This window comes from Penicillium expansum, assembly GCF_000769745.1.
Source record: "Penicillium expansum strain MD-8 chromosome Unknown contig52, whole genome shotgun sequence".
Lineage (NCBI taxonomy): Eukaryota > Fungi > Ascomycota > Eurotiomycetes > Eurotiales > Aspergillaceae > Penicillium > Penicillium expansum.
The window spans coordinates 41,420-55,048 of record NW_015971294.1 but is presented as its reverse complement, the minus strand read 5'-3'; the positions used below and the strand labels follow the sequence as shown (position 1 = coordinate 55,048).

At 52.7% G+C, this 13,629-nt stretch overlaps 4 protein-coding genes across 4 annotated transcripts; 2 read left to right on the top strand and 2 right to left on the bottom strand.

Annotated features, from left to right (window-relative positions):
- Nucleotides 1-793: 793 nt before the first annotated feature.
- On the top strand, nt 794-3,017 carry PEX2_019500 (translation initiation factor 2A; the record flags this gene model as incomplete). Its single annotated transcript, XM_016739225.1, has 5 exons — nt 794-818; nt 909-978; nt 1,031-1,102; nt 1,160-1,797; nt 1,849-3,017. The coding sequence occupies 5 exons, from the start codon at nt 794-796 to the stop codon at nt 3,015-3,017; spliced, it is 1,974 nt and encodes a 657-aa protein (XP_016599164.1).
- Nucleotides 3,018-3,286: 269 nt separating this feature from the next.
- On the bottom strand, nt 3,287-4,446 carry PEX2_019490 (Glycosyl transferase, family 8; the record flags this gene model as incomplete). The annotated part of the gene is made up of 3 exons (XM_016739224.1): nt 3,287-3,773; nt 3,845-4,316; nt 4,407-4,446. 3 exons carry the CDS (start codon nt 4,444-4,446, stop codon nt 3,287-3,289), a joined length of 999 nt encoding a protein of 332 aa, XP_016599163.1.
- Nucleotides 4,447-4,719: 273 nt separating this feature from the next.
- On the bottom strand, nt 4,720-10,896 carry PEX2_019480 (anaphase promoting complex subunit 1; the record flags this gene model as incomplete). Its single annotated transcript, XM_016739223.1, has 1 exon — nt 4,720-10,896. One exon carries the CDS (start codon nt 10,894-10,896, stop codon nt 4,720-4,722), a length of 6,177 nt encoding a protein of 2,058 aa, XP_016599162.1.
- A 407-nt stretch (nt 10,897-11,303) lies between these two features.
- Nucleotides 11,304-13,304, top strand: PEX2_019470 (uncharacterized protein; the record flags this gene model as incomplete). The annotated part of the gene is made up of 2 exons (XM_016739222.1): nt 11,304-11,362; nt 11,429-13,304. The coding sequence occupies 2 exons, from the start codon at nt 11,304-11,306 to the stop codon at nt 13,302-13,304; spliced, it is 1,935 nt and encodes a 644-aa protein (XP_016599161.1).
- Between the last annotated feature and the right edge of the window lie 325 nt (nt 13,305-13,629).

The following is a 13,629-nucleotide window of genomic DNA, read 5'->3' as shown; positions in this document are numbered from 1 at the left end:
ATGCTTTGGTAGATTCAAGAGGTTACGAAGGCGTTTTTTTTAGTGGCTTGATGCCTCGAATGGATTGCTTCTTCTTTTTTTTGTGGTTTGTTTCCAAGTAATAAAGACTATGAATGTAATTATCAACAGAAACCCGTGTACTGAGACATGATATCTTCCAAATATCCAAATGTCGTCAGTAATTGATTGGGTCTTTCCCCTCCAAGATCATTGCCACCTGTCTTTTCCACGTAAATCCAGACACCTAGGGATGATTCTAGGTATATAGGTATCTAGACATATAGAATAATATATCACCAAGCTACTATATAGTTATATTCAAGCTCCAATTCAAATCGAAGCGTACAATATATACAGTTAGGATTCCCGGCACAACGCGTATACCGCAGATGACGGCATGCCGCCTGAGCCACATCGCCAAACCCGAATTTTCTTCCTTTCACTCTTCAACCACCCCAACTACCTTTCTTCGCCCGACCTCTTTTGCTGGCATTGACTTGTCTAGCAGTCTTCTATTCCGCCGACTTGCTGTTTTCACTTGCCCAGAGACCCCACGAAATCCCCATCCGAGAAATACCCCCGAAAAGCCCATTTCGCTTCACCTTTGTTCGACTCCCCGTTATTACACCGGGACCGTTGTTCGTTGTTCGTTGCGAGGTTATTTTGGTCTTATAGGTTCGCTTTGTGATCCGTGTTTCTTCCTAGAAGAATCCATTTTACCTTGTGTTCTCGAAAAGCATTCGATTTCTCTTCTTTTGGTCGATTCATTCTAGACCCGCGAGTCGAAATCAAGATGGCTGTTCCTACGCAACTTGCTTGTACGTGATTTCCTTTCCCCGTCTTTGTTCTCGACTTTAAGGTCGCATTAGTCTACGCGAGTAGATGAATGGTTGCTGATAGTCGCACAGTCCGCACGCTCAAGGGCATTAGCATCATGGATGCTGCCCCTGTCTATGAGCCCCTTTCTGGGTTCGCGAAGTAAGAATTGAGCCAGATAACAAACAAGAAATTTCGCTAACTCGTTTTCCAGACCAGAGGGCAACCTCCGCTGTAGCGGCTACTCGCCGTGTGGCCGGTACTTCGCATGGGCATCACCCGAGAAGTGAGTTGGTCAACCCCCACCTTCATATCCAAAATCTAACATTCGTCTCCAACACAGGGTCACCATTATCGATCCTTCCGTAGGCCAAGTCGTTGGGACCATCCCCGCCGATAACGTGTTCGAGCTTGGATTTTCGCCACTCGGCACTTACGTGATCACCTGGCAGCGCACATCCAAGGACGAGAACGGAGACGCCGTTAAGAACTTGAAGGTGTGGCGTGCCATTGAGGACGGTGACGATCACTCGGTTGTGGGAAGTTTCGTCCAGAAGTCGCAGACCGGCTGGAACTTGCAGTACACTGCCGATGAGCGGCTGTGCGCCCGTACCGTGACCAACGAGGTTCAGTTCTACCAGAGCGACAACCTCTCCACTGTTTGGAACAAGTTGCGCGTGGAGGGAGTGGCGGACTTTGCGTTGTCGCCTGGCCAGACCCAGTCCATTGCCGTGTTCATTCCTGAGCGCAAGGGCCAGCCTGCCCAGGTTAAGGTGTTTATCGTGCCCCAGTTCACTGCGCCCGTGTCCCAGAAGAGTTTCTTTAAGGGTGATAAGGTACAGCTGAAGTGGAACGCTTCTGGAACCACTTTGATCGTGCTTGCGCAGACTGAGGTGGATCGCACCGGCAAGAGTTACTACGGCGAGACGACCCTGTACTTGCTGAGCGCCAGCGGTGCATTCGACTCGCGCATTGATCTCGGTATGTTTCCCCCCGGTTTACCACTTGTTGAACTCAACTGACAATCAACAGATAAGGAAGGTCCCATTCACGATGTTAGCTGGAGTCCCAACTCGAAGGAATTCGGTGTTGTGTACGGCTATATGCCCGCTAAGACGACTATCTTCAACTTCCGCGGTGTGCCCAAGCACAACTTCCCCCTCGCGCCGCGCAATACTATCCAGTTCTCGCCCCATGGCCGCTTCGTGCTGGTTGCCGGTTTCGGTAACCTGGCCGGACAGATGGACCTCTACGATATGGACAAGAACTACCACAAGATCACCACCGTCGAGGCCTCCAACGCCAGCGTGTGCGCCTGGTCGCCCGACGGACAGTACATCCTGACTGCGACGACCAGCCCGCGTCTGCGCGTCGACAACGGAGTGCGCATTTGGCACGTTAGCGGCGGTCTCACCTACAACGAGGAGATGACCGAGCTCTACGATGTCACCTGGCGCCCGCAGAGCATCGAGCAGCACCCGCTCGGCGAGCCGCTCACTAAGGTGCCTGTGCCCCACCCCTCCGCTACTGCCTACATGGGTACGCGCAAGGCCCCCGTCAAGCCGGCGGGTGCCTACCGTCCCCCCGGTGCCCGCGGCCAGCTGACCCCGCTCGCATTCAAGCGTGAAGACGAAGGCGGTGCCGCCTTTGTCCGCGACGGCGTGCCCGGCGCCAGCATGAACACTTTTGGCAAGCCCCGCCGTCGTGAGATCCCTGGTGCTGAGCCCTCGGAGGAGTACCTGCCTCCTGGAGCCGCGCCCGGCGGTGGCGTCGCCCTGCCTGCCGAGAACCTGTCCAAGTCCGCCGCGAAGAACAAGAAGAAGCGTGAGGCGGCTAAGAAGGCCAAGGAAGATGGAACTGATGCTCCCCCTGCCAACGCCCCGACTGGACCCAGCCCAGACCGCAACCGTAACCGCGGCAAGAATTCTGGCCCCACGAATGGAAACGGTGCGGCCAAGTCCGCCCCTGCTCCTGCCGCTGCGCCTGCTCCTGCGCCTGTCCCTGTCGCTGCTCCCGCGCCCGTTGAGGATCCCTCTGCCCAGGACAAGAAGATCCGTGGCCTGCTGAAGAAGATCCGCGCTATTGACGAGCTTAAGATGCGTCTTGCTGGTGGTGAGAAGTTGGAAGATACGCAGATGAAGAAGATCCAGACCGAGGATGCGGTGCGGAAAGAGCTCCAGGCTGTTGGGTATGATGGTTAATTGGAATTGAACAGATGAGAATGCGTTATGCTTGATGCTTGACGCTTGATGACGTTGATGCAGACTGCACCCTTGCATGGATATACTTAGATCGACCTGCATGTATTGCATCTGGCATAGGAGCTGTTCAGATTGACATCGATATCGATATCAATATCAATACCACTCACTATCAATATGAACTTGAACATCGAAACTGTACAGAGTATTTACTCGTAGCCGCAATTCATCTACAAATCTATCAAAATCTACAGTAAATTTACAAAATATCACTCAGACCCAGAAAACTCATCCAAAACACCAACCCCCCTCTCAGCCATCATCCTCTCCCAATTAGCCCTCCACCACCAAACCCCCGTCTCATCCAATCCAGACAAATCACCCCCTTCTACAACCTCCTCATGCCAAGGCTTCTTAGCAAAGATATAATGCACAGCCCGAACCTCGCTATCCCTCCAGATAGAATCATGCACACCCTCGATCCGCAACGTCTTGAGCGCATTATAAACATAAGGCAACGCAACCCACCGTCCAGCAAAGAAATCAGACAGTAACTCCTGATCAGGGAAGTCATACCGCTCAATCCGCGCCGTCTCCTGCAACGCAGTAGTGATCTCGCTGTACACCCGCGCTGAAGGCCGGACGACTAACACCCCGCTGTTCAGCATCCCGACACCGGAGCCTGGAGGTGGCGCGATGCTTTGCGCGTCGGCGGGAGTGGAGTGTTGTTTTGTGTAAGCGCAGTTCGAGGGGATCCTGCTCAATGTTAGTACCGCGTATGCAAAGGAGGTATTGATCTCTCATATCGAGAGATATGTGTTACATACCAATTAGCAGGATAATGTGCCTTCTTCATAGGATTACAAGCGCAAGCATGGGCAGCCGCGAACACCCGACTACCTTCGGCATCGGTTTCGTCGTCGAGCGGTAGTTCCATCAGCGAGTCCATGTTCCGGCGGACGAGGATATCGCCGTCGAGGAGGACTACGCGCTCATACTGCTCCAGCGAGAAGACGACTAGCTTGTTCCATGTTTCGGCGAAGCGTGGGTCTTTGGCGTAGCTGCGGGTGCTGGCGGGCGTCACTGATGGGACCCATTGGGATGAGATGTTGCGGCTTTGGAGGATTTTCAGGCCTTCGGCTGGGAAGGTTGAGGTGTAGAAGGCTACAAATGGGTATTTTGTTCCTTGGGTTGCGGATTGGTTTGTAATCCTTGGGTCTGGGGAGGGGTGGTTGAGGGAGTGGTGCAGGGTTAGAAGGCCTGGGAGGTAGGACATGTTTGTTATTAAAGATGCCCATACTGTTGAGATTGTTAGCTTTGGATTCTTGAATCTTGGATCTCGGATCTTGGTTGTTCTGTGTCTTTGGGGGATTGGAGTTGGAGACTCACTCCGCTTTGGGGGGGATTGCTTTTGAGGAGGATTGGTCATAGTTTGGTTTGATTGGAATTGCAATTGCGACTGCAATTGGGATTGGGAATGAGACTGAAACTGGAATGCGACTAGGATTGAGATGATTTCAAGAGAAGTCAAATAGAGAGAGAGATGACGGGATGGAAGCTGTGGATTGTCTTATCAGTTGCCCCTCTGCGGAGATGCCCAGGTGGACTTCCGGGGAATTTATATTGGAGAAGAAGAAAAATAAGAAATGGAAAAATAGACAAAGTATTGGGGAATTGATCTCTCTTCCTAATGCGAATACAATTATATCTTTGTCTTTCCTTCAAGATCTCCAACTTGCACACCCCAAACCTGCCACCTAGCTTCTTCAACAAAGTCTCTCCGCAACCACAGCCCAGACGGCTGACCCTGCGCCGGAGATAGCAACCCTCTGCTCGAAAGATGGTCGCGTTCATCGCCAGGCTGAGTACGATCCAGCCAATCAAATAACAGACGAAGCTGCCAAATCCGATCACGAATTTGATCCGGATCAGCGCCGCGGCCGCGTGCGGATTGCACGATGTTGCGCACGGTGTGCGACAAAGCAAGTCTCGCATCTACGGCTGAGGTACGCAGCCAAGGCGGTACAGAGACAAGATCGGTGGTGATACGTGTGGAGCGCATCGGGAAGGAAGATGGGAGGACGAGGGAGCGCTCGCGGATGTCGAGATCTTGTAGAGAGGGGAGGTGGAAGACCCAGTCCCAGGGGTTTTGAGATGGAGTCATCGCTGCAGATGGCTTGCCGGTGAGTAGAGCCGTGCAATTTGGCCATGCCGAAGGTGGGAGGCCCTTAGCTGGGTTTGAGAGAGGACCGGCGGTTGTTGGGAGGATGTCCTGGGCTTCACTGAGGCCGGTCAAGGTGGAGGCGAAGATGGAGGTTGAGGAACTTGGACTGTAGGTTGCCTTGCGGCGAAGGTAGACGGATGGGTCGCCGCGGAGGAATTTCTCGCGTAGGGCATCGTTCTGACTGAAATCTAGAACGAGCGGCCAGTGATCTGGTCCGCGAATCTCGATACGGGCAATGTGGTTGGGGTCTGGCAGTAGACAGGGGGCGCTGACGGTGCGGGTGGTCTCGTCATGAGATGTTATGGTAATGGGGATGGAGATTGGGCGGCGGGTATCAAGGTCACGAGGGACGAGGCAACGTGGTTCAGCGGCAAGAACCCAGAGATGGCGGAAGGCTTGGAGGTGGCACTTGTTATCAAGGACAGTTGTTGGGAAGATCGGGTAGAATGCGCAGATGAGCGCGGTCACAGCCCGGTTGGATGTGCCAAGTGTGTAGCTGCCTCCGCCGAGGAAGAGTACTCCGATAGCCATGTGTGCCGCCATGTGACTGCCATATGGCGTATCGGCATCGATTCGACCGTGGAGCGAGCGCAGACGCCGGAACAGAGCTAGATCACCCGTGCCAGCCATGACTGCCGCTGCAGACAGAGCCACCACATCTTGACAGTTCCGAACTGAATTGCGAGCGAGTCTAGCATCGTAGCTTCGCACAGGTAGGCGTGAGATGCGGATGAGCTGATCTAGATAAAACAACAAAAGATCTCGTGCTTGTGCTTGTCCTGATCCAGCATGGCGGAGACCGACGGCAAAGCAGAGGCCTGCAATGATGTTGAAGAATGGCATATCTTCGCTGCGCAGCCGGCGCACATCCGTGAGTCGTGATCGTCCTCGGTAGACTTCGGGCAGACTCTGACTGATCCATTCAGCAGTGGGCTTGATACTGTCCCACATGATCAAGTGTCGTGCTAGTGTTCGCAACAGGAACAGATCTGGCCTCACGTAGTCGAAGCGAACAGTGGTATCGGGGATATCAATCTTCTTGGCTAGTACCGAGTCGTTGGTCTTCATGAAGATGATCATGAGGGCAATGGTCGCGCCGGCCGTGGCACGGTCGAGGACATGAGCGATTTCGACGGTCTTGGTGCCGACGGCGATTGACAATAGCCGTTCAACAATGTGCATATCGCGCATGCCCCGTAAATCATCGCCTTTGCCAAGGTTAATGAAACCAAGGGCAAAGCCTGCAGCCAGACGATATCCTTCGTCGCGGAGTTCCTCTCCGGTGGCAGCAGCTTGCTCGTCCTGCTCACTGTTCTCGATTTCAGAGAGCATGACCTCGCTCATACGACGATGCTGGGAGCCACAGTAAAGTAAACCAATGCCCAGAATTCCAGCAGTCTGAGTCAACGGTGACAAGTTCAGCTCAGCTGCTCCAAGTGGAAGCATTCTTGTGACGTGTACCGAAAGCAAGCGTGTGATTAGAGTATCCATTGTGCCCATATATGATGCAGAGAGACCGAGCAGGAGACCAATTGATGTCATGGTATGCTTGGGAGTTAGGTACTTAAAAGCAACCCACTTGGCTAACGATTTGAGATGGCCATTCAGACCCAGAGCCAACAAAAACCCGGCATGCCGGTTGGTAAGATCCTGTGGCTTGTTGAACAAGATCCACGACGTGTCAATACCCTTGGAAGCCTTGGAGATTGCCAGACCGGTTGAGACTCCGTTGTGGAAGAAGGCCCAGCAGACCTTTTCTTCCGAGAACGCAGATTTATCCGCGCTGACTGTCACATTGTCCGGCTTCATGACGCACTGCAGGGAAAATGAAGGAATCGGCAGTTTCTCAGTCAGCAAAGGCAATCGGCCACTAAAAGTGAGCATCGCACGACCCGCTGGAGTAGACAACGTCCGAACTGTCACGAGCTGCACGATTTCTTTCTGCGCCTCTAACAAGTCCGAGTCACTCCAGCCAGGTTCGGCTATGCACTCTGCCACCGGTGCTTTGGACTGATTCAGCAGTTTAGATGCTTCCATAACTCGCTTATCATCTCGGAATATTAGCCTGGTGACTGAGTATCGATCAGCCTCTGCAGAGGCCTCAAAGGCGTTGATGGCATCAATATCTAATGCCGAGCTGCTGATATAGTGATAATCTCGGATGGCATTATGGTTGGGCTGCTGTGGCGCTGGCAATGAATTGGGTTGAGTCGGGTTCATCGACATGTAAAGGTCTTCTCTGTCAATCATCTCCAGGAGCGTTGCGTTCCAAGAGGTGGAGGCTTCGATCTGGCATTGCATAACGGCTTCATAGAGCGGCGTGCTGACGCCTTCTGGGAAGCTATCAATGACACTCTTTGTGAACCCCCAACGTTGCAGTAGCTTTATCTTTTCCAAGGGTGTTGATACACTGTGGACTTCGGCGAAGAAGCCATTCAATGCACATGTCCTTGGTGTGATACTGAAACATTCACGCCACATTCGCCCTTTCCTGGGAGTTCGCTCGGATGCATTCACAATATCGAGGAGAGAAACAAACGGCGTAGGGCTCCGATGAGCAGCAGCACCCATGAGAAATTCGAATATGGATGGAGGCGGGAAGGGTTCGGCGGGAACCTTCAGTTGAGCGATATGGGTATTATCCTCAAACTGCCAGCGCTCCATACTGGCCATTTCGGTACCATAATAGGCATCCTCGGTCCATTTCCAGGATTCCCATCCTAGCCAGCCACCTAATTGTGCGATGACGGGAGCAAGCAGCCCCAGAGGTCTTTGCGACTCCTCCGAATCGCAGGTGGAGAGCTTCTGTTCTTCACGCAATAGATGCAAGGCCACAAGCACACTGCACAGTGCAGTACATCTTGTGTTCTCTGAGAATGCTTCAGAGATAGGGAGGTAGCCGTCGCGGCCAGCAGCCCTAAGGCCTTGGGGAGTTTGAAGGAATTCACGGCTGAGGGCGATGCACCGGATCAAGTACGAATTCTGGCGATATGTAGATCGACTTGCATTGGTTCCTTTGGGTGCATCTCCTGATGCGAGGCTCTCAATTGCGTCTTGTTCAACAATCCACCCCCAAGAACTGTCCATCATCCACGGAGCTACGACACCGGATGAGCCAGACTCCAGGTCCAGCATGGTCTCCCAGCTTTCCAAATCTAGGTGTCCCCCACTACTCGATCTGAGTAGACCCTTCTTGCGACGCACTCGTTTGGGAGTCTGGATGTGTGGAGGGGTGACGAATGGGGCTGCTAGACTCAACAATACGACCGTCATGGCAGTCCACTCAATGTTGTTTTCCTCCCTGCCCCGAAGCCATTTCATGACCTCCCACCATGCGACCATGATTCCATCGCCCGCTTTCTCAGACTCACGCAAGGCAAACTTGCAGATCTTGAGTATTTTTTTCACCAGTTCGTTGCGAGGCTCCATTCGAATCTGGAGTCTGTGACGCTGTTTATCGGTGTCCACCAGGTCGATCTTCCCTCGAGAGCACCCATGATCAAACTTGTTGAAGACGAGGTCGGGATCTGCCATGACCCGGTTAACACCACTTTCTCTCGGGCGACTCTCGAGTTTGTTGGCAGAGATGCCATCCGGTTCATACAGCTGCAGTGGCACAGGAACCTCAACTTTGACAGGACTACCCCACAGTGTTTGCAATGATAACTCGCGGTGTCCGCTTTCCGTTTCACTCAGCGAGAGTATTCGCGAAAGATCCCCATCGGAGATTCTACAAGCATCCAATACATTTGACACATTTTGGATCCTTACCGCACGCACGAGTAACGGACGCTGCTCGGCGGTCTTGGACTTTTTCTTTCGGCTCTTAGGAGTTGGCTCTCGGTCGGCCCTCAGATTCACAATAGTTAATTTCTGTGCCTCTTGGTCCACGATGTATACTGCCAGGGAAGCTGTATTGCATTTGTGGGCACTTCCAAATTCGGTAGACGCCAATGTAGAGACCTTCAACCGGCGGGATGCTGGCTCCTTTTGGAAGCTGCCCGAGAATTGGGACGAGAAACTTTCCACCTTGGTCAATATAAGTTCTTCAGGGAGTCCGGATGCCGATTCACGTAGGGCAATGTTCTCGAACCCGGAAGACAGACTGTCGCTGTTGAGCTCTTCAAGTAGCTTGTCCACTGGGGTATCCAGAAAGCTGCCCGCAGTGCTATAAACAGACCCTGTACCTGGAGGTAGAGAGCCTCGAGGGTTGAAACCAAAGCTTGCACGAGCGCTTGCTCCCCCGATAGACTGCCTAAATCCAGCACCATGAGGCATAGTGCTGGACTGACTGCCAGTGGCCAAGTCTGAAAAAGTGAGACGGTCCTGGCTGGTTGCAAGGTCTGTCCGGGCGAGCAGTGAGCTGACCCGTCTTGATGTTTTGAGGGGAACACCGACATCTCCGAAGTCTTGGGCTACTCTCGAAGCCAAGTCGTCTTCAGCATCAGTCTTTCCTTCAGATAACTGAGTGGAAGGCCAGTTGTCGGTCCGAGGTCCAAAGCTCTCTCGGGTTGCTCCAGAGCGAGCAGCCGGTGTTGTCGCGCCAGTTGCCATCCCGAAATGCGAGCTTCGTCTTACTGACCGGGTACCTCCAGTTTCTCGCCTGGTCTTATCTTTCATCGAGCCGCCTGATTCATCATCTTTGTAGCGCGCAGTCCAGATCGTATAAATACCTGTAGTTGTGTTGATGGTAACGACTAGGATCAAAGGGCCACTGTTTGGTCTGCTGGTGCCCGAGAGCTCGTCTTTTGGAGAGATATATACAATCTCATCCACGGGATCCAGCACCTCTAATCCCGATGGCCTTCTTCTGGTGCTATTGACACTGCTCTGAAGCCAGCGGGAAGTTTGCGATGTCACAACCAGACCCATCTCGGAATGGGGGTTAATGAGAGAGAAAACTCGGGGTAGTTCGGTGCTTGAGCTGGTATTCGGTACCCAGGAAGGACCTGGAGTAGATGAAGCTTTCGTCGATGGACGCTTGTTTTTGCTGAGAGAAAATGACTGAGAGGCACTGGGGTCGAATAGTGAACCAGACATGAAGGAATTCGGCGGCGCAGTCGGCTTTTGGCTGCTACCATTTTCATCCTGGACCTTTCTTTGGAAAATAAGACCGCGAGGCGTAGCAAAGACAGATTCAACCTCAAATGGAAGGGGAATTGTATGGCTATTGCCCGCCACGAAGAAGATATGGGCTTGCGATTTGAGGACTACCACCAAAGCCCTATGAAGCGCCTCGTTGGAGTGCTGGGGAGCTACAACTGCCACTCGTGCATCTCCATGTAGATCCAATGTTGAGAAGGTTTCAGTCCGCTTTTGTTTCTGTATGCCAGTAGTTGCTTCAGGTCGACTTGGAGGGGCGGTTTTAGGGCGCTTCGTATCTTCCGTTGCAAACCGAGTGAACAGAGCATGTCGAATCTCTTCTTTCTCCGGATCCATTCGAAACACTCGCTTCACCATCCCTGCGCGGGACCATACAACACAGTGTTTCGTCCATACTAACTCATCGTCCACAGGGCCAGTCAATCCGCTTTCGTCGACGCAAAGCGTCCAGTTATAATGATCTTCCGAGGGTTCAGAGGGAATGATTCCCTCTGCGACTAGGTAGGAAACGGCCGAGGGTTCGTGGACGCCCAGAGAGCGAACTGATGCCATGGTGGACTGATTAGCAGCCGGGGTAGCGATCGTGGTGCGCCGTCACAAACAGTTCTGCGGTCGAAATCGTTGAAATCATTTCCATCATTCATATAAGTTTAGTTAATGGTGCGCCCAGAAGACATTCCGAGTGGTTGAATGTCGAAGTTGGGAAGACGCGCTGGAACGCGGATTGGATCGACTGTCTTTGCTTTCCCGCCAAAACAACTTCCTTTCTTCATCTACGCAACCCTCCACTATCCCCACCTCTTAACGTCTTTCTCTCTGTTTGCTTTTGTTTAGAAACAGGCATTCAGTTATCAAATCTTACTTTGACTACAAATCGTCGACTGTCTATCACCCCTGCGGTGCCCTGTGGCGCCTGTGCTCGAAGCTATCTGTAGCTCGACAGCATCGCAACTTGCACAATGCCCTCATTTCCCACTACCCCCTTGGTACGGCCTAGGGAAGATGGCTTGCAGATCAGGTATGAGTAACGCGCTTTAGTTATGACACTTGGATCGAGGCTGATCTCATTTTGCAAAATCTTTAGCTATCCGCTCTCGCATCGCATTCACACAGCCAAAGGCTACCCACTTCGAGCTCCGAATGGCTCCTCGGTCATTATTTACGGCTACGATACTGGATTGAAAATTGTGTGGAGAGGGGGAAAACGGTTTGCAGAACTAAAGCCGACTGGGCCCCAAGTGAAGCCGAAGCCCGCAGGAAACAATGCGGATCCCGATTCAGTCATGATCATTGACTCCGATGACGAAGAGGAACCGGAGCTAGCACAAGAAGAGCCTGTGGTTGAATTTAGCCTGGAGGAGAGCGAGGTTGATCCCGCTGCTCCGTACGAAGAGATTCTGCGACAAGTTGATATTCCCCTTGGAAGCCGTGTGCTGGATGTGGCGGTGCCTCGTGTGCTCCCCGAGGAAGCTCGTTCGCCTTTAGACCCCTTCCCACCTATCTTGAGAAACACAATCGTTGTGTCGGTAGTTTGTTCCGACCTCTCGACAAAAGTTGTGACTCTGCCACTTGTGCCTCCCCACCCTACGCAGACGGATTCGAAGAGCTGGCGCATCCAAACCCTCACGGTCAATGGGGCCACCACTCATCAAGATGTTCCACGTGGTGTATCTATCACATTCACTTGTCATGAATTCGAGGATGACCAAGACCAGCGAAAGCCGCGGGGCCGATTTGGAAACTTTGGTAAATGGGATTTGCTAGTAGCCACGCATTCTGCAGAGGGATGTGGTGCGCTATTGCTGCACCGAATTCCAATCCGCGAAGAATCCTCTTTCCGTCTCGTGGAAGAAGATATCTCCTCTCAGCGGCGCCTCTTACCAGCACCTGCACAGACGATTGCCTTTAACCCATCAACATGGCCATCCGTTCGGCATGCTAACCTGCTTGTCGCATTCCACAGCGGATGTGTCAAGATTTATTCCTGCTTTGTCAAGAAGGCCTCGAAATCCTCGCGGCGGGCCTCGATGCCGCAAGAAGATTACGAGACTATCGACACGGAAGGCCGCTGGCTGATCAGCTTGTACCCCGGCTTTGAGCAAGGACCCACCGGAATTCCGCAGCGGAAGAGAATCATTGATGCCGACTGGGTGCTAGGCGGCCGGGCAGTTATGGTGCTTCTCGAAGACGGCGAATGGGGCGTATGGGATATCGAAGGCGCCGGTCCTGGTGCTGTTAAGGGCCCTCTGCACCGCCAGACAAGTGTTCAAGGTGTGACTGGCGGTTCATTGACGGCATATGCTGTCTGCGGCCGTATTATGACACCACTTTCCAACACCAATTCCGAAACAGAGCAGCGACCCCGATTCGCGCCTATGACACCATCCACAAGACGTGTACGCGAAGATGGCTTGCTGAAGGGATCGATGAGCACAGCCAGTCCGTCCCACCGCGGCCAAATCTCTGTCTTGCAGACAAATCCGTCCTCAGATGTATTGCCCGACGAGTCGATTCTGCTCCGTCACGGCCGCCAGAGTGCGGTCATCACGAGCTTACTGTCTCTTTGGCGTAACGCTGTCAAAACCACCGGCACATTTGATTCCTCAAACCGATGCCGCGTTTCTCCTTTCCAAGACGTGAACTTGATGGGCCAGAACTTCCAGGCAATTGGACACCTACCTGCACCGGCACGCCGATCCCGACAAGCAGAGCGGCAAGCCTTTGATGTACTCGTGGCAGCGGAGCACCAGATCATGATTCTCGCCCCGAAGTTGACAGAATCCGTCGAGGAAAGCCTACCTGTAGTGAAACAGGAAGAAACAGAAGATACCGACCAGCTGATGCTCCGACGAGGCGAACTGGATGTGGAGGGTATGGGCCGTCTACTTAATGGTATGGCCGGTGGAAATGCGTCTATGCGCATGGGCAGCCCTGTGAAGCGGACTCGTGTTTTCGCCTGATATCAGTCATAGTCTACTAATACCCATACACCAAGTTTCTTGCTTCTGCCGTGCTCACAATTCTCCCCTCATAGGATACTATTCGCGCTGTAAGGTGGAGCGCAAGGCGAGATCCATGCCTTGAAATTCCTTCTTCGGAGGTGAATAAGCTCTGTATCGGATGCGATATATCAATGACCATTGCAAAAGGTGCTATGCACATGCCCTAATATTGCAATTGAATGTTGCATTGCAACATTTCGTTGCAATTCTCGTATTTGACTTTGGGGTTCCATCTTCGTCTCTGTTCCACTGCGGATACCGATCTGTCTCTTGACAAATCTTA